The sequence below is a fragment of the Trachurus trachurus genome, assembly GCF_905171665.1.
Source record: "Trachurus trachurus genome assembly, chromosome: 4".
Classification (NCBI taxonomy): Eukaryota; Metazoa; Chordata; class Actinopteri; order Carangiformes; family Carangidae; genus Trachurus; species Trachurus trachurus.
In genome coordinates, this window is record NC_139898.1 from 13,811,118 (window position 1) to 13,831,577 (window position 20,460).

Here is a 20,460-nt window from a genome sequence, read left to right on the forward strand (position 1 = left end):
ATAAATATGAAAGAAAATGTGATGTCTGTGTGCCTGTTGCTCCCACCTGTGCTTTTGTGTGGAATACTGTTGCTTTTGAGGTTTCCTGGGCTCATCTCACAGGCTTTATTAGGCTCAGGCAGGTGTTCCTCACGACTCTTCCTCTCTTTCTCCTTTTCTTGCTCCTTCTCTCTCACCCGCTCCCTGTCTTTGTTCTTCTCCTTGTCTTTATGCTTTTTTGACTTCTTCCTGGACTTGCTGTTGACGGATGAAAGACTTTTGTCCAGAGGGCCGTCCAGGACTGAGTGTCCAGGAGATGATGTGCCGATGCTCGGTGCGGGCAGCACCGCTGACACGGAGAAGAGTGAGGGAGGTTGGCTGAGTCTCTCGGACACTGCTGTTTCCTGAGAGTCACAGTCTCTCCCATTGTGGCTGGAGTCGTTGCTGACGTCCGACAGCGCTTCGAAAGGACGAGGTATGTCGAGCATGGGGAGTGGCTGGGAGCTGGACGACACGCCGCTGTCTGACGTAGAAACCACTTCCGACTGCGCTCCTCCGACCTCTCCTCTCCCGTTGGAGGAACTGAGCTTGCCATTTACTGGGGCTGTTGCAGCCTTGCTGGCAAGGTGTGATATCCTTGGCTTTTTGTTGGCAAGAGGGTCAATGAAGTCGGCAGTAGGTCGTTTCTGGCAGAAAAATAACAGTTTTAGCAGCAGAACTTAAAACTGGGTTTATTATGAAGTCAGTTCACCTGAGAGTGAGTGTGGAGAGAACAGCGGCCCAGGTCAGAGCAAATAAAAAACAGTATCGACAGTGGAGGTCAAGGGAGAGGACGGAGGAGAGGATTGTAGCGTAAGCACATAGATAGCGAGAGCAACATAAAGCAAACTTGGCGTTATAGAAAGAGAATTCTCAGAGACTATGATGTCTGTGCTTGTGTTTTCACAATGCCAAGGATTACATTACAGACAGGCCTGGTTTGACCCAGCCTGCATTAATGTCTTTGGGAGTGGCTGACCCAGTCCCTGTGTGTTCCAACGTTTTCAGACAAGATCCAGACCAGAAGAAGCACCAGCTGGGCACTGCATGGCTCTTTGAACTAATTCCACATGAAACAGTTAGTGGGGTATTCATCTTCATCTGGGGCCTTCATCTGCACCAATACATCGTTCTTTAAAAGGTGTTCAGAAATGGCCGTTTGTCCTGTTTGTCGTGCCTCCTTCCACGAGTTTTCATGAGTTGCTGCACGAGTTTACCCGAGTAAGGAAAACAAATTTGATTGGTTGTTATCGAGCGGGCGGGATATTCAATGTTTGGGGCGAGACCGAGCTCCGTGTGTGTGTGTGTGTCTCAGACATTTGATTGACGGATGACGGATCCAATATCAGTGGCCGATGAATCGTCAGCAACGTGACGCATAATTCATGTGCCTGCATTATCCAATGGGAAAAAAAACTACCCCACTTTCATCCCGAATGTACTCGAAAATAGAATTTTGCACAAAGTTTGAGTTACATCGTCTGATAGATGAGTCATTACACTAATGTTAAGACCCACAGTGGGCTCAAAATCAATTTTCTTTTCTGAACACCTTTAACACTGTTTTTCCTTGGAGATAGAAGATTATGTCATTTCACAGTCAAAAGAGAGGGGGAGAGATTTTACTTTCACGTTTAAGTTTTAATGGAAAGGGTGGTCGAACACCGGTGATCACTGCTTTGGACTATGCCAACATGGGATGTGCCACTCGACCACCGAGCACCCTGAGGTCCATTGTTTTTGTTTGTTTGTTTTAAAAGCAGACATTGGTTACTTTCATTTCTATTTGAAAAATGGTCTTGCCCTGTTTTACAGCACTACCTGATTGATCCCACGTGTGTGAGATTTACATAGGGCTTTATCTGCTGCAGCTGAATCTGAAAAAGAGCGTGGGGTAGTGTTTGCTTATGTATTTGTGTACTGTGTTTACTGAGGGAGGGAGCGGAAAGGAAGGGGCATTCAGAATGTGTCTGAGGGAGAAGAACCTGAGAGGAAGGAGCTATTAATGTAAGCGAGCAGCTCCTCCTCCTTCTACCTAATGGAAGTGTAAACAATGGATAAAGTCAAGAGTCTAGACTGACCTAAAAAGAGAAGAGCAGGATATGGAATATGAAAAAATGAATCAGGCAATGAGAAGCGAAAAACAGTCACTAGATGAAGCGCATTGTGGAGGAGATTTACTTTTGGGCTCAGAAACAAAGGTTAAATACATGTTTAAAAAGGTTTTAACAACCATTAACATGGAAGAAATTACACTGTTCAGTTTGAATCAGTTCAGAAAACATGCACTGAAACTGAAACTCTTGGAGAAAGGACACAAATCAGCTTAGAGGGAGAAAGAATTTAAAAAATCTCTCCCTGGGAAATACCAGAAACGACCAGACTGAAGGGACAATTCTGTCAGTAGACTGTAATGTTTGGTAAACAGGTGAAAAAAAAAATGCATATCTTTGGTGAAGAGATGTGTCTTGAAATTAATATTAAGTGCTCCTCTACCAATTCTACTTCATCAGCTGGAACAACAGAAGACAAGCTAGCTCTGGTCAATCATTAGCGATGGAGAGTGTATTTACACGCTACTGAATTGACATCAAGCAGTCAAAGAGACCCAGATCTGAATGTCATCATAAAAATAACCATAACCCAACCATATGACAACAGTAAAACATTAGTTATTGTATAACTGGGAGAGACCAGGAAGCTCACCTGAGAGGGCGAGCTGCTGGCCACTTCTTTAGGCGGGCTCTCAGGTAGAGGGGTAGAGCTGTTCTGGGCCTGTTTCCTAAAAGAGTGGACACACAAGAAAAGCTTGATATCATTTCTGCTGATATAATCTTTGCATCCTTGGCATGGAAGGAACACAACATTATTGATCCAATTACCCGTTCAAGTGTCTCAGCATTACAATTGGCAATCACGCGGCAAAATTGGACCTCACTGTCCTTTCAGAGCAAGTGTTGTGACTTGTTTGACCAGACAATTGGGGATATAGCGGAATGAATTTAATTAGCATGGATTTGTCATCTTTGCACAAAGATCTTAAAATGCTTTATTCCAAGAAATGACTCAAACTGAAGATCCAGACTATAAATTTTGTCAAGCTAATTCTACTTAATCTAAGTATGATGCATTAACACAAGCTACAACAGTTGCCTTGTATGGCTGTGACTGTTGGTATGACAGAGTTAAGGAGGAGCTACTTGACAAAGCAAAAACAAGACATGAAAATGGACGGGGCAAAATCTGTACGACTTCTTTTCAGCGTTTCTTTAAAAGTACCAAAAAAAGTTATGTCGTCTTTCTTTCTCTGAAGGAATAAATGTATGATCTCATAGTGCTCCATGTTTCATGGCTGAACAATTTTGGCAGCTAGTTCAAGAGTGAGAAAGTGGCATGACACTCCACAGTGACAGAGAGACAGAGAGAATATGGTGCTGCAGCTCATTTTGGGTATGGTTTTTGTTTGGTAGGTCCTGCAGTATCCAGACTTCAAAGTTGACTACATGTATATGTATTCGTTTCCATGCCACTCCATCCCTGACTGCCTCCACGAGAGTCTGATGACAAATTGCAGTGCTCATTCACACCTGTATTTGTTCTGTAGGGAACACATCAGCCAAGAGCCATCTTAGTGCCAGGCGCGAACAGAGCCTCAGATTTATCATGATACATGAACACTCTTACCACATTATGAACCCCATTCATCTGCTGCACAGTAGATGTGTCAAAACAAAAGAGCACTGCCGATACACAGCTATCCAACCAAGATGAACAGTGCCTAACCAACACAGCCAAGACTAAGTTAATTGTCGGCATGACAGTCAAACCTATTGATCCAGCCTCTTTATAATACACAACAAATTCACTCAGCTTCATGACTGAAACTGCATTTCAGTCTGCTTGCTAGAACAGACAGCTCTAGCTCTGGTTTAAGGATTTATCAATGCAGACAAGGCAGCCACAGCTACAAACATGACATTTCAGTCTGTAAGTAAAAAGTGCACACGCAGAGATGCTGCTGCCACAGCCGATGACATTATCAGTAGGGGGCAGTTGGATACATCAAGTCTCGTCTATGCCCCACCCTAGTTCAATGTGTGTGTGTGTTTGTCTGTGTGTGTGTGTGTCTGTGGTAGGGACAGTCAGATAGACAGGCAGGGAGCTGTGAGTGAGACAGCAGGCCCACCGATACGGCTGAACCTTGGACCGCTGCCACCTCACACACAGATCAGCATGTGCTGGAACACTGTTGCATCATGTGCGTTCCAATCATGTTGCCGTGCTGTTACTGCGTGACTGACTGCATTAGCTCAAAACTCTGGAGGAGCTGGGGAGGGGGAGGTGGTCCTAAGTGGGAGGCTATGGTTTTTAGTCAGCTGATAAACTCAGCAGCAACACAGCTCTAAGCATAGTAAAAACACAGGCGCACCAAGAGGCTCCAAGTGTTTGCAGACATGCATGCCTTTACACACCAACAGAGCAAATATGCTGAGTGACCAGAAAAACAAATGCATGTACATTTAAGCAATGCAACAATCCTATAATTAATACTTCTTGAATCTTTCCAGTTGTTGCCAATACCGGCACAGAGGCTGCAGTTTGTGACATAAGTAATGTGGACGAAATGCTAGACACACCTTCTAAAATTATGCTAAACTATGATAATAACAGTCTCTAAAACAGTGGACATTTCAGATAAGTACAGCTGTGCATGCTGCAGAGCTAATGCATTGCACTGAATTGCATTGCAAGTGGTCAGTCAGTTTTAACAATAAAGCTACCTCTGAGGTAGCACCCCAGGTATATTTAAGCTTATTAGTCAGAATAGCAGCCATTCCTGAGTACACTACATAAACACAAACTCAGCAAAGAGCATCGCTGCCTGGTCTATATATAGCTAGCTGGGAGCTTGCTTTTCCTCAGTGTCCCAGATCCTGAGAAACCCAATTTTTCCACTGGGAAGGAGGCCAGCGGCACATGCTGTCAACAAATACCACACTTAGATGAAATTCAGTGAAGCACACAGAGAATATTCCTGGGGACAATCAGACACCTGCCATTCTCAAATACAAAGAGTGGGTTTTCTACACATTTTGAACCATCTATTCTTGGGCTTGATATAAATCATGACAGTGGGAATACTGTAAAGTGCACTGAATTCAATCCAAGATAACCTGCCATTTCCTTATCACATCTGAACTAGTTAGATACTGAGAAATTAAAGGATAATTAGGTTTTTTTTTTTTTTTTTTCACAATCTGGAACTTTTTTCAAGCATAAAATATGATCATTTACTCACCCAAATAACTTTGGTGTCATTAAAAGTCATTCTGACGAAATTAGATCCAGCTGAGAGCCGCGCATATCCGTATAATGCAAGTACACGGGGCAGTGGAATGCAGCCTCTAAATAACACATTATCCGCCGCAAAACTCGTTCACTTCACCAATATTTTATTATGATACACTAGTGTTATCATAATGATACACTATTCCCCTCATAACAGGTGACCCCTGTAGGTTGACCTACTAACCTCTGACCTGGATGATGTCATCTCCGACCGCTGCCCGGCTCATTCTGATAATAATCATTCCGCTTCTGCATTCGGGTCCATTTATAGTGCAACTAGCCAGAGCTTTAGTGAGTCCAGGTTGTTGAGAGGAAGCCTGTGGAAGCTGAACTTTGTCCAGCTGCTCATTTTTGTTCCGACAAGTCGGAAACACGCAGAAACAAACTGTAGCATTAGCGGTAGCAACAAGCCGCGCCGCACAGCGGTCGGAGATGATATCATCCAGGTCAGAGGTTAGTAGGTCAACCTACAGACTGCAGATGTTGATAACAGCTAACCCCGATATATGCGGCTCTCGGCTGGATCTAATTCTGTTGGAACGACTTGTAATGACACCAAATTTATCTGGATGAGTAGATGATCGTATTTTATGCTAGACATAAGGTCCAGATTGTAAAAAACGGTAATAATCCTTTAAAAGATGTTGCAAGAATGCAGCTCTGCAGTTCTAACATATTGTAGCCCTGCACCCTGTGGGCCCACTCTTGCCACAGAGTCAACACAAACAACATAACAAAGGGTTATCAAAAACTCAATCCACTAGAGTCTAGACTCTGAAATATAGCCTGAAAAACATCTATGAATGCAAGCATCACATGTAACAGTTAGATAAAAAAGACGTCTGTTACTTTAAAAACGCAATTTACTGCCACAGTATCAACTATTTTGTTCAAAGGCGAAGGGACTTCTGTTGCTGGTGCACTACATCATCTAAAAAGACTGATTCACAAATGAATGTCTGTATGTATGGCTGTTAAGAAATCATTCAAGCAGGGTGATGTGAGGGTTTCAAGTGAGAGTAATCTACGGTGGCCCTGAAGTGCAAATCACAGCAAATCAGAAACAACAAATCAAAAAACACAACAACAAAAGAGAAACGACAACAACATTGAACAAAACGGAAAAGGTAGGTTCCCTCGGGCGACATGAATCGTCGCTGATTGGACGAAGGAACTGGTCCGTCCTTTGAACCGGAAGGACATGTTTTACATGTTTTTGAAACACGAGTGCCGGTGTTATGGCCCAACTAGTTTCTGCGTTAACTGGTTCCTTTATTCAACAGCTGCAGCTTCTGCTGAGCTTCCTTTTCTCACAATTTCACAGTCACACACAACATATTACCAGCGATTTTCAAGTCGCAGTTCACATCTACTGCAGTGAATATTCTTCTGTGAGTGATCTACCAGCTACATAAAAAACTGAAACTGAAGAAATTGGTTTTTATCCAGACCCGAGACCAATCTCTAATACCGTGTCTCAGCTGCAGGTGAGCTACAGGTGAACCGACTGGAGAGCACAGCGCCATTGTTCTTTTTTTTTAGCGGTACCGTCCTTGCAGATGCACACGCAGACGTCTGTGTATGTTTGTCGGTCTGATCTTCATCACAGACTGTGCTGCATTACTGGCACATAGTAGCCTACTATAGCCTAAGTCCTCCTGTGTGACTTTTTGCTGTGAAATATGACTTAAGGCACAACTCTTGTTGTGTGTTGAGAACAAACCTATGCCCTTGTATAAATACTATATTTTCTTCACTTTCTGTTTTTTAATGTGGCTGGTGCATTCTCAATCACAGAAGCATATTTGCTGCAGTAGATGTGAACTGTGACCTGATAACCTACCTTTTCCGTTTTGGTTAATGTTGTCGTCATTTCTCTTTTGTCGTTGATTTGCACTTCAGGGCCACTGTAGTAATCCACATCTGTGACATACCTGAACAAGATTCTCTTGAGAAGCTGCTGGTCTCCCTCCGTGTAGCCCGGCCAGTCCTTCTGAATTTCCTTATACAAAAAGTCCTTCAATGTGAAGGTGTTGTCTCTCCCATTCAGGTTAGCAACCTAGAAATGCAAAAGAGGCACTGGTTAGTCTTCTACCCCCTGTGGTTGAGAATAAGGTCTTAGGTTGTATAAAAAGTGTGTGTGTGTGTGTTTTAGATTATGACCTGTTGCAGGTGGCTGTCCAGTAAGTCTTTGTCTAATGGCAAGAGGCCGTCCTTCTGCAACCTCAGGATCAGCTCAGGCTTCTTGTAAGGCTTGAGGGCCAGCAGGTGTATGAGGCGCTCTCGGAGCGGTCTGTGCTGAGCCGTGGCTTTCTTTAGAGTACTGCTAGAGATGATGACAGGCCGAGATGTTCTCCGTAACGGGGCGATGTCTGTGAGGGCAGGTGCCGGTTTCCGGATCTGAACCTTTTTCCCTGAAGAGTTACAGAAGTATGACATTAGAAAGTTAGTTGGGTGAGGAATAGTCAAAGACTGTAGATTTTAAAAAGAGGACCAGGTTTGTCTGTTAAAAGTTGACTATAGATTGCCAACTATAGTCAATGGTCACTACAATAGTGCTACTGAACTTGACTTTCTATTTGATTATTACATTAATCAACTATTTTAGACAGGACTTAGTATCCCGTTATATCCACCTTTCAGTGACTCTGTTTTTGGAGTCAAAACTGGCCAATAAACTGTAGTTGGGAATAAACTATTTCAATGAGGCACAAGGCAAAGGGAAACAGAACAATGGGCAGAGAAAAACTATTTGGGCGAGGTGGGCCTGACACACATAAATCCTTCTAAAGAAAACTCAACTCTGTATAGTTTACTTAACAGTTAATTTACAAGTTGTAATGAGAATTTCAGTTTATAAGAATTGCAATTGCAGGGGGAATTTTGTAACTGATACTAATATCTACCACTGAAACAAAGGCTCTGGCAGAAAACAACTCATCAAAACGACCTTTGGGCAGCCAGTGCTGGGCTGTTTTCTTAGAAAAATATGTATAATCTCTCAAAGACATATGTTTATTCCTGTCAACATCTTTTAACTCAGCGAGTGTTAATCGCAGGTGACTCACAAAAGATGCATCTTTACTGCTGCCACGTCCACCCAGACTCACCTTCCATTACAAACATCAGCTATTATCACCTTCTCCCACTGAGACCTTTTTTCAGGTGATTCAGAGGCATGCTGGCAGTGCGCTGGACCTCTGCCATTCAGCCCCAGACCCAAACAACCCGTCTAGTCCACTATGAACCCATTCATCAGCGGTGAAAGACTACACAAACACATAGGTGGTTGGGTGTTTGCAGGGGACAAAAATTCTTCCAGTCTCCATCTGCATGCTGTGAATTCCCAGAAAAATGCCTGACGACCCTGTGGCAATCATGTGTTAGTATCATATCTCCGTCCTCACCTACATATCTTCCCCCAGGCTTGATGACAATGGCGCTTCTACTGCGAGTCTCCTCCTCGACCTGGGCCATGCTTTCTCTGGCCTTCTGGTAGGAGTCGTCTGTGGCACATACTGTAATCTTGTCCTGGATCCCACCCAAACAATCCAGCTGAATGCTCCCTTCACTGCCAAAACAAATGAGACGTTGAGAGAGGAAGACAGGGATAGAGTGACCAGAAGCGTCAGTAGGGAAAGAATAGAAAGACTGGAAGGGAAGCACTGCTTATTTTGAGGCTGCTGTGTAACTACTTTGTCAAATATTTGAAACACAAATGAATATCATGTTATATTCTAGAGAATACTAATTTAAAATACTTAAAATAAATCCACTATGAGTAAGTTAATTCTCAGCAGTAACCTTAAATCTCTCACTATTTGCAATAACCCATCTCTTCACTGTGCATTCCTGCCCGGATGAGCTCCATCTCACACACCCCGAGGGCACAACTATTATTTTTTCAATTTCCATCCAACTGTGGGTTCCCACAGTACGACTTAGTGCCGCATCAAATCCCATTCTTTCCCGACTTCCCGGATCTCTTTGATTCCCCTCCACTTTGATGAGCATTTGGCAGAAAATGAGATGGTGCTGGCGCAGTTGGTGGAAGCCTAGCTCTGTCATTTGGGTTTTAGATTGTAACTCAAGGTTGATTGGATCCAGTCAGAGATGCGGATGAACTCCACCTGACCCACTTGTTAAAAATATTTTCAGAGTAATGGGGTCAGAAACCTGACAGTGAGGGAAGCAGAAGAGTCTTGTTGTTTTTCATTCTGTTTTTCTACTTTCTTTCAGTTCAACAAAAGGCATCTGGTTCTATTCATCAGATTCAGCCAACAGTGTTTTTTTGTTGCATATATTAGGCCAGAGAAAATTTGCAGACTGAGGTTAATGGGTTTGATGCATGGACAGGGATGGACCCACATGATAAACAGGTCCCCTGTTGTTGCAACTGCTGCCACAGAAACAGCTAGCACTTGCAGCAACTGAATAATTTCAATTTAGACTGGTGACACACAAGCACAGCCAAAACATATCAAAAAAACCAAAGTGCATGCACTGCTTTTGCTTTTGCTAGCTTCATCCATATTTTGTGCTGAACTGTGCACAAATGTATCTCTTTTCTAATACAATTTAGAGACTAGAGACATGACAGGCAAAAGGTCAATTTGGATTGGATTAAGACCAAACCTCATGCCGCATGTCACCTTTTCACAATGAATCGGGCAAGTCCATCATGTGTAATGCACATTTCCATTTAATGGCTTCTACTTGGAGCTAAAGTGCACACTGTGTTGACCAGGGGTGGCTGTTAAGCATCTCAGTGAGAGACTTGGCGACTCACCTCAGGTCTCAACTATGTTAAACAGATTGTCTGCCTGGAAACACTCTGACTGTTGATTATTTACACAGAGCTCCAAGACTATACAGTTTGTGGATTTGTGTTCCTGAGTAAGAAGAATTATTTTGCACACACTATAAATAAGAGAGGAGTGAAAGTGAGTGAGAGCCAGTGTTTGCTTTCACCTGGTGATGTACTGCTGGATGCAGTCAAAGCTGCCCTGGGGGTTATCTCTGCCCACATTTGACAGGTAGAAAGTAAACGTTTGCAGTTCACTGGAAATTTCTGACCGTGGTATTGAAATTTTCTGTTGAAGACAAAAAAAGAAAAACATGAACATATCAAAACACTTGAGATATCCTTCCAACCTCTTAACATATCACCAGAGAGAAAAGCCACATGGCACATTTGTGCTAAACTTTAAAGCACAAAAATCAGCATAGTTACATTATAGACATTTGCAGGTTTTCATGTATAGTTTCTCCATGCCATACATTTGTATTATTAATGCCATATAAACTCCTTCTAGCCAAGCCCAAGACAGAAGGGCTATCTGCACTTCATACCGCGTTTGCAGATTACCACATGCATTTTTCTGTTTGATGTATTCAGTGCTAAAAACAAACATTAGAGGTGTATACCTTACTCTTGGCAGTGAAAATGCTTGACGCATTTTCCTGCTGGCATGAAAACAGTGAAAGCCTAATAAAATGCAGCTAAAACCCACTTGCTTCTCTTCTTCCATCTTATCTCTACGAGAATAGTCTACGCACTGCAGTGCATTCCACTGTGCTCCCAATGTGTGATTGCAGGACATCAGATTTGAACTGGTGTAGCAGAAGAACTAGGATAGGTATTTCTGCAGTCTCTGACCTTCGACACCATCATGCATATCCTATTCCACCTCCATAATTACCTGCCTCCCCCACTACAGGTGTTGCTTTTAGGCGACTCAGGAGCTGCACCTAGCTGCAAACCTCTAATCATCTGTAAACTGCTGCACACTTTGTTTAAAATGGAGGGGATTATTTGACACGTGACTACTGGGATGAGGATGGCACATTTTCGCTCTAAAATACATATTGCACTATTAAAAGGGGTCGGGGTTTTGGTGAAAATTGTTAATATTTTAATGCACTGAAAAGAAGTATGTCAGTAATCTTCTTAGTGAGCAATATGAAAGGCTGAGAGCTGAGAAATCACTGGGTGATACTGAAACTCTGTCTACGCACATTTAAGTCTGCTATTCCTCCTTAAAATAGTTTTTTTTCACCCTATCATTAGCATGTGAATTCAAGCCTGAATTGATTTTAAAAGTTCTGAGGGGGTAAAAAAAAAAAAAGCTCCAGTGAATGTAGTTTTAAGGTGGCAATAAGGCCAGACAGCAGGTTGTGTTTTCAGGAGGCCCCGACAGGTGGGCCCCTGCTCAGCTCTGTTTACCTGAGCATGAATTCAAGTGGTGTCACAGCTGCGGACTATACATCACACAGAGCCAAGGTAGCAGCGGACAGCTGAAGTTACCAATTAGATGGGTTTTGGATCCCCAGTGCCGGTCCTCCTGACCACTGAGCTGCTCATTGAGAATGACCTAACCTACATGAGAGGCTGAGCCTGTCACTCACCGGCTCCTTCGTCAGTGCTGGGACTGACATGAGGTCAGGCCGTAGGCAGCTCAGCTCTATTTACCAAAGGCCTCAACACGTGTGAAGGCTGCAGGTGGCCAACTATAAATAAATACAATATCCTTTATTTGCCATCCTGGAAGATCTGTGCAGTTATCCATTCAGTCATAACATAAGAAACACACTGCCTCTGCTGCAGCCTACCTCATTGCTGATAGAGGTGAAATAATAAAATGATGATAGTTATTGTGACAATGATGGTAGTAAATGCAAAATTGAAAAAATGAATAACTTGTATACCTTGTTAGGAGCTGACCTTCCCCAGGAAAACAAGACATTTACAATATTTGCATCAAACTGTAAGCTCTGTATCCATCCACTAACCATTGACTTCCACTGCTGCTTCAAACAGGTCAATTGCACAACAGACAATGCATTGTCTTATTAGTAACAGAGATCAACCAACCAGTTTTGCCACTGCTAGCAGTGGGAAAATAAAGTTATGATAAAACATGACAACATACTGAGTTGCATCTCTGCAATTTAAAGTGGTTTTAACAAACAGAGATTTCTTTACGGCAACAACTTCAGAGCTATGCCCAGTCTCAATGGTGAAAACCACATTATAGGAACATAAACCAAGATGCAATTCAGGATTTGTGGGAAAAGACACAGAAGTGATACAAGCTCTATTAATAAAGATAAAGATATCAACAGTGATATCGTAGCATCGTGAACACACGTATTATGTGAAAAAATACAGAGGAATAAAGGGGACAGGTTGAGTATAGGAATCCAAAGATGATTAAGATTTAGAGGAACTGAAAGGCAAGGCACACGGGAGTGACTCTTGACTCACGTTGTAGAGGATAAAAGAGTGAGAGGCGAAAGAGGCACCAAGTGGCCTGTGCTCCAGCTTTATAAGCTTGAGAGTGTTGAAACCACAACACGCACACACTGATATAGTCATCCACGGCCATGAGTATGGCTTCCAAAGAAAATGGGTCATTATGATGAAAGCTGACACTCCCAGCTACTGTAAGTGAGTCAGACTTTCTTTACTGTGAATCTAAAACAGTGTCTGTGTATTTTTGAGTGGGTGTTACTGACAAGTTACTTAATTGCCAAGCTACATATGTTTGTACAGTTCAGTTTTTGTTTGAAATTTTACATTTGTAAAATAAACCTGAATAAATCTCAAATTAAATAGAATCATCAGAATAATTTCTTCAACAATTTGACAATTTTCTACAAACAAAAAGATATATTTGAATTTAAAAAAGACACATCTCTGGTCAGTCTTTAGCTAATTATCATTAAGCTTTTTGTTGACAGAACAGAACAATAGTGATTGAACAGGAACAAAAAATATTTTTTTTAAATCAGAGGACCCAAGATTCACAAGCGACTGTAAACACTTAAGAACTTGGTGTCTGAACTTATCCTTCCTTTCTATTCTAATGGGAAGCCACACTAAACCGATCTCACCATCAATTCAACATGTTCAGCCAGAAGTGTCAGATATGCTCTACAGCTGATACTACTTCCACTGTAAACTGTTGTTTTCATGTTTCAGAAAACAGGGAATAAAAGTCAGAAATGAGAAGCACTTAAGGGACAGATGAAGAGTGTAAATAAAGATTAGAGAGAACAGCAGGTAAAGACCATCACCATTCATTCATTGTAATGGGCCAATCGTGCAGCAGTAAAGGAAAGACGAGTGCCTCATCCACTACTCACAATTATGCAAACTGCACATTACAACAGAACAGCCAGAATGATATTTGTAGGATAAATAATATCACACTGAGGTTTTTCTGTGTCATTACATGGAAACCTGTGTATATGTTCTCTTTGCTCACTCAAAATATGAACCCAAATCTGTCTGGAAAAATGCCTTGCATCTTTTGTATGATTTTACTTTTTGCATTTCTTCCTTTCTAAAAAAAAAAGGCATGGGAAACTCAGTCTGTGTGCGCACTTTGTCTGAACTCAGAGAGAGCTGTACCAGATGAATGAATATGAGTGAATGAATATGGGATCTCATTGTGACAACCAGGCCATCTGCTCTGTAATTTTGCCACTTTCACACTTCTGACTAACATTCTGATCTCGGCAGCAACAGATTTTGAGCCTGTTGCATCAATAAAATGCATTACTTTACTTTTGACAGCCTAAAACCATCAGATAATAACCATCAGCTCTAGCATCTGAGGTGTGCAACGGCAAACATGACAACACATGAACAATATGCGTGTCCTTTATGTACTCGTGCACACTAAAAAAATGAGGATATCTACAGACAGTTTATGACTGATGCTCTTTATAAAGCACTGAGTATTCATACACAATGATTAAGTGTCACACTGACTGATTTGGCTATTTATACAACATTAACCTCCCTGTTTGTACACAGGCAGTTAGAAACTAGATTTTACTAGTTGATAAAGAATGTGAAGAGTATGAAGAGTATGAAAGATGGAGTGTGGCTGTATGGAGGACTACAGTGTTCTGCACCACTTCCTTCCCAATTTTGCAACAGAAATATTTACAGCAGGATGGCACTATTACTACAAAGGTCATTAAAGATGCAGTTGACATTGACATTTACTCAAAACAAAAAATAGTCATATGTGAGCAATACCAATGATAATCTCCAATATCTTTCAGCCAAATTCTTTAAGGCAACCTACACATCAAACAACAAACAGAGCCAACTTACAAGGCTACTGCTGCCTGAGGTCTATTTATGAGAGTTTAGAGAGCAGAGCAAGTAGCTTGGAAAGTCTTCGTTGGATTCCCTAAGCAACAGTTCTGGCCTTAAAATAAAATTCAAACAAGCTGCATGTATGGACAGAACAAGATGCTAGAAGGTGCAAAATGATGGTAGTGCAGCTGTCTGTATGCAGTTTTTGCTTGCTATACCTGTACAATAGAAATGACAAGTGTCAACTTTCAAGATGAAAATGATCATGTACCTGTAGAACAGTGTTAATGTTACATTAACTTCCTCCTGTTGACTTTAGCCTTTTACATGGGTAGGAATTAGCTATGTTGTGTGCTTTTTTTGAGTGCCTTTTTATCCACTGTTACCAGAAAACACATTTTCATACAAATTCTATTGTTTCATATGACATTAGGGGTAAGTAATAACACTTTTCTAATGTCACTTCTGAGACTTGAGGATGTTGTGACTCTAATGCTCCAGGTGAAGCACTTCAGGGTAAGCAACAAGACTGTCCACATGGAGAAATTTGCACATATATAGCCCACATTTTATCAGTATGGTGCCAATTTATGCTAGAGCTTTTTTAATATCAAATTTTATGACCTCTAATAACCTAGTGTCAAATCACACAACAAGGTCATGGAGGTGCAGGGTTGAATGTGGTGGTGGTGTCTGTGTATGTACGACTGTGTAGGAGGAAGCAAACAGAAAGATGGCCATGTCAGCAATATCTACAAATAGCCTATTTTGACAATGTTTTGGAAAGCCAATACAATGACAATGGGCGAATAACTGAATGAACCAGGCGGCTGAAACGTGCCACCACAGAAGAGCAAACAGATCGTCTATGCATGTCAGACTGGGCAGGCTCACACAAGTAAACCCTCTTTTGCTCATGCAGGAAGTTTATGCAGAAAACGCTTGTGAGCACAAGGATGTCTGTTGTCTGCACATGGACAGTTAATTGCTCATACAGGTAGAACTGGCACCCATTTATGAGTTTAGTCAATATCATAAACAAGTAGGTACTAGTTTCAGAGAGAGACAGACATCCATTCTAAAATCAAATATATCAATATCAAAACAATTCACGGTCAATTACTAAATTTAGGCTACGCTACTTGTAGTTGGTTGACACGTCATCAGTGAGTGTCTGCTTTCAACCAGCACGCGGTATGACACCAACACGTTACCAAAAAGAGAACAGGCTACAATCTCTGTTGAAAATACGTCAGTCTGCACAGTAACAGACAAGGAGCACTACAGCTTTGTAGTCTCAAAATCTCAATCATCAGCCAAGGTTACTTTTACAGACAGTATGCCATTCAAGAGATGTGGGGCCCGGTTGATATTTGGCATACAGAGTAGCCAAAGCCGAATTAAATCAAATCTTGTGGCCACTAACAAGAGGAGCTGTTGGGTTCCATTTGTCTGAACAGGTCAAGCAATGTTGACAAAACATGTAACACATGTGGTACATCACTAAATTCAGAACAGCAATGCCAGCATCATTCTACAGCAAACACTTTGTGACATGGCACTGAAGTATCATGCTGGGAAAAAAAAAATCACAATAGCCAGTTTGCAGCTCACAGGTCTGTGTGTGTAAGTGTGTATCAGTTGGCATTTCAGCTTTTGTGATAAGCACCTCCTGGTAAATGTTAATTTGTCTCGGCAATTTATAACCAGGGCCATTCAGCTGGCCAGCTATAATGATACACTATGAAAAGTACATTTTTCTGTTATTTTTCATCAACACACACAAAGCTGTGCATGCATGTAATTAAATGAGACATTGAGGGCCAGGGAGAGAAAGGTGACTTACCCCTTGGTTTCCATTAAATCTGATCAATGGTCGTGATGACAGGACCTATAAAAGACAAATAACAGAATCATTAAATACACTTCCAGATAAACACATTAAACTATTTCATTCTGGCAAATTTCCAGGTAGGAACTTGAAGGTTCAAGTTCCTCAGCTTATGAACTGCTTACAGTATGCAAAAGCTTTCAACTGTTCTATATGAAAAAAAGTTATAATATATAAAATATAATTATTGGAAGCATTGCATTTGCTTGAAGGCATGCCCTGCAATATAAATTCATACATGCTAATGTGTTAAACTCACCCTAATTTCTAAATATTTTTCTCAGAGGTGAGCAGGCACTTTGGCTATGCATCTAGATAAAACCAGTTTTACGCAGGCTGACCGAGTTAAAAAACTAAACAAAACAAACAAACTTTGTTTTATAGAGCCACAATTTTAATATGATTTCCTATCCAAAGCTATGAGATGACATTTTTCAAATTTTCAAATTCAACAATATTTTGGGGAACCTTTTAATTTCTAATTTAAAAAAAAAAGGACAATCATCTACTCATCCAAGAACTGTTAATGCATTGCAGGCCCAACACCTTCAATTTATTTCCCTCAAGTTCAGACATTTGGCATTGTCTACTATCATCTTCTCTGACAAAGCCAAGACAGAAATGACTATGATTGTGTGTCTGTGTTGTCCAGTCCCCCAGGTACCTAGTTGAAGCTAACCATCACAGCTAACCACATTTTTTTAATAACATTTTCAGACACAGAGGCCCCCAAAAATAAGAGTCAGATAAAGCCAGTCATGATCTGAGGGAGAATTGCAAAGACACAGTAATTATGCTAAAGTGCTGCGTAAACATGTTAATGAATAACATGTCATGCATATAATCAGTAACTAGGGTAGTTAATTATTGGCAGATTAATCACAAATGAAATAATCATTAGTGGGCGATGCAGTGTTACATAATAAATTGGTGGGGATTTGTTTTGTTTTAACATGAACTACCCCCAAGAATGCAGAATTCAATCCAACTAAAATATGATGCAGAGAGCAGTGGGATTTTGAAATGCAAGGTAAAATAGCCTTATTTCTCTACTAATTACAACAAGCAGAGTAATGACCTCCTAAGAGTTACAGTATGTCTGCTTTGCAATGACAGGAAAAGAGGAAGGGCAGAGCAGGGTCTGCACATTGTGTTCAGTTGTATCCACCTGTTTCAGTGTCTGGAGATGTAATATTTGACTTCCAATAATAAAAATGTACTTTTAATTTCAAATGAAGTAAATCGAGGGCATAGAAGCACGCTCACAGAAATTTTACAGAAGGCAAGAACAGAACTTTTTAAAAACAGAATTAAGGCTATTTCCAAACGAGATAATCTGAGCAAACTGACTAGTTAACAATGGTCCGGTGGAGAAACTTAAAAATCTTTATGGTCAATAACTGTAGCATTTCACTGACTACAGGAAGTAAGGATTCATGAGCATCAAAAAAGAGGAAGTTGTTGGCTTTTCCTCTGTGGTGCTGATTTAGTGAATCAAATGACCTAACAGTTCAAGGGAGGGTAAGCCTATCAAAGATGCAACGTTCTTTGTACTCCTGCCTGATTCTGGCCCACAGATATGCAGCATGCATACAAAGCTTCTGTCCTCTCTAAGGTTTAATTTCTACACTTATACCAGATCTCTAAGTTTGTTCACTTTAGGTCCAAACTATATATTTGCTGCCATTTACACTCAACCAATGGCCATGTGGTCAACTAGTATGGGATTAGTATTTGACAGCCTAGAGGGAGATAGGACATGGCAGCAGAGAGAGAAATTGGGACATGAAACAAAGGTTGAATTGAATCATGAATGTTGCTGTTATGTGGTATGAGGCTTAACCATTAGGCCACTAAATGCCCCAGGGAATTCCCATAGATTTTAGTTTCAAGAACCTGAAATAGACTTTGCCAGTAAAGCAAATCAAAGCATTATTTGATGAATCAATGCCACATAAAGCCAGTGCCTACTACGTGTAGCTATACACCCACAGATTTTTTTCCCCCAATTCTTCCAATGCTTTAATACATTGTAATCCAGGTATCAAAATCTGTTATGGTTCACTATCATTTTAATCATATCACCATTATAGTCTTTTTTCCAAAACACAAGAGAGTTAGCATAATGCAGCAAATATGTTTACAGCCAGCAGCCAGCTATCATGTATCAATGATACCCACACAGAGAATCAGTCAGCAAAAGATTGTGGGGCCACTGGATTATAAATCTAAAGCTACGACATTATGCAGATGAAAGGTCATTTTTAAGTACTGCTGTTCAATGAAAGCTGCATTTTAGCAAAGGAATTTTGTGCAGAGATGTCGAGAGGTTGTGCAAATCCTGCCCAGACCTTCCTGCCACAGCTTTTGAGCTTTCAGATAGCTTTTCTAACCTGATATTATTCTTACTAACTTGTTTCACCAGATGCGTGGAGACAACACCTAGCCAGCTCATCCATCACAGACTAGCTATGTTGCAATAGTGCATTTACCGGCTAACACTGTAGCTGGTAATGATGGATTATTAATACAATAAGTAGTAGCTATACTGAGTCCGTCCTCACTCACTGACACACCCTTCCCTGTAACCACAGAAGCATTCAATCACCATCCAAGTGATCCATTGGAAACTACGGTATATTAAAACTGGTATAAGTTGCAGTACAAGCATTCATGTGATCGTTTTTGGGGGTGAGCGGTGGCATTTAAAAATCAGATGGCAGAGGGAGAATAGCACCGTTTGGTCGACCAGTCTGCAGCTTCTTACTGGGTGCTTCGGGTGGAGGGCTCCAACTGTTTTGGACGAGTCAGACCAAAAGGCACGGCAGACTGCGATTGGCTCCTAGATTTCCTGTTTTTCAAGGGGGGCACCCCGCCAACAGAACGGTAGGGGAAACACTGTCTATGGATAGCTTGCTATGTAATTTTACATAGACATTCATGGTTTCACAAGATGAAGCTTTGGTAATCATGGTTTGACAAGTTTGTATCTTTAGTAAAGTACCTACAGAACTGTTTTGCTCTGAAGAAGACCTTGTGTCGAAACGTCAGCAGCCGCACCTCAATAAATATATATTAATTGACCGTGTGCTCCAGCGTCCTCCCTTTGTCTCCACTGCTCGTCTCCAGCCCTGAGACGCACCGGTCCAGAGTTCGTCAAGCTGAAGCGCGGAGGATTCCCCTTTTTTTACCTACAGAACTATTGGATGGATTGCCAAAAAAAAAAAAAAAAGGTACAGACATAGTGTTGCGCAGATTGTTGAGTGATCCTCTCACTTCATCTCTTTGGCCATCATCAGATCAAACTTTTCACTTCTACAACTCAATAAATGCAAAACTAGCTAATGGCAATCTCATCATCATGTTGAGTGATAAATTGAAATGGTTAGCATGCATGAAACATCTGAAACTAAGGGGAGCATGGTAGCCATTATATCTGCTTGTTAGCATCGTCATTGTGGGCATGATGTTGCCATGCCAGCTAAAGCACCAATTGTGCCTACGTAGAGTCTCACAGAGCCACTACCATATAGCTACTGTAGGTCTTTTGTAAAGACATGGCAGTTGGAAAAACTTTGGATAGGCAATTTCACCTTGTCTAACCCTTTGTGGGCTTGTAAAATCAACTTAGAATCTGATTTGAAAAAGGAGAAATAAGAAAGTGACTGTTTCAATTATCTTGATAACAACCAAAGATTGTTTCACTTCATCCAGAGGTCAAAACACTCGGAGCCTATCCAGGCACACTAGACCTTTCATGGAGCCACCCTCCCCTGGTTTACCCCTGCAATGTTTAACACAACACCAGTTTTAGCACTCCCACCCTTTGCCCTACCCCTCCCCCATCCCAGCAGTGCTAACATAGTGCTACCCTCAGCCTGTTCATTTGAATGGCCTGCTGACATGTCACTATTCTCTGGGACCTGAGCCCAGAATGTTCCACAGAGCTAACCTTAGGGACAGAGTGCGGGTCCTGACCATGGATCGATGACAAGGCCATGGATGATCTCACACACTGCCAACCAGAAACAGAATGGGGATCAGCTGGACATAGCATGGACCTGTGGCCAAGCAGCCAGTGACAAAA

At 41.5% G+C, this 20,460-nt stretch overlaps 1 protein-coding gene and 1 long non-coding RNA gene across 2 annotated transcripts in view; both read right to left on the reverse strand.

Moving 5' to 3' along the window:
• Nucleotides 1–20,460, reverse strand: part of ell (elongation factor RNA polymerase II) — a 36,535-nt gene that overhangs the window by 4,849 nt on the left and 11,226 nt on the right. Inside the window, exons 2-8 of the mRNA XM_083970168.1 lie at nucleotides 16,329–16,373; nucleotides 10,339–10,460; nucleotides 8,775–8,938; nucleotides 7,531–7,781; nucleotides 7,302–7,426; nucleotides 2,725–2,800; nucleotides 47–665 (exon numbers count right to left, since the gene is read on the reverse strand). Of these exons, the coding sequence (XP_083826294.1) occupies nucleotides 47–665; nucleotides 2,725–2,800; nucleotides 7,302–7,426; nucleotides 7,531–7,781; nucleotides 8,775–8,938; nucleotides 10,339–10,460; nucleotides 16,329–16,373 (1,402 nt within the window). The remainder of the gene's footprint in view (nucleotides 1–46; nucleotides 666–2,724; nucleotides 2,801–7,301; nucleotides 7,427–7,530; nucleotides 7,782–8,774; nucleotides 8,939–10,338; nucleotides 10,461–16,328; nucleotides 16,374–20,460) is intronic.
• On the reverse strand, nucleotides 16,912–20,141 carry LOC310984839. Its single transcript, XR_014595326.1, has 2 exons — nucleotides 19,565–20,141; nucleotides 16,912–19,377 (listed from the first exon to the last, which is right to left on the reverse strand). It is a non-coding gene; the product is annotated as an uncharacterized lncRNA (long non-coding RNA).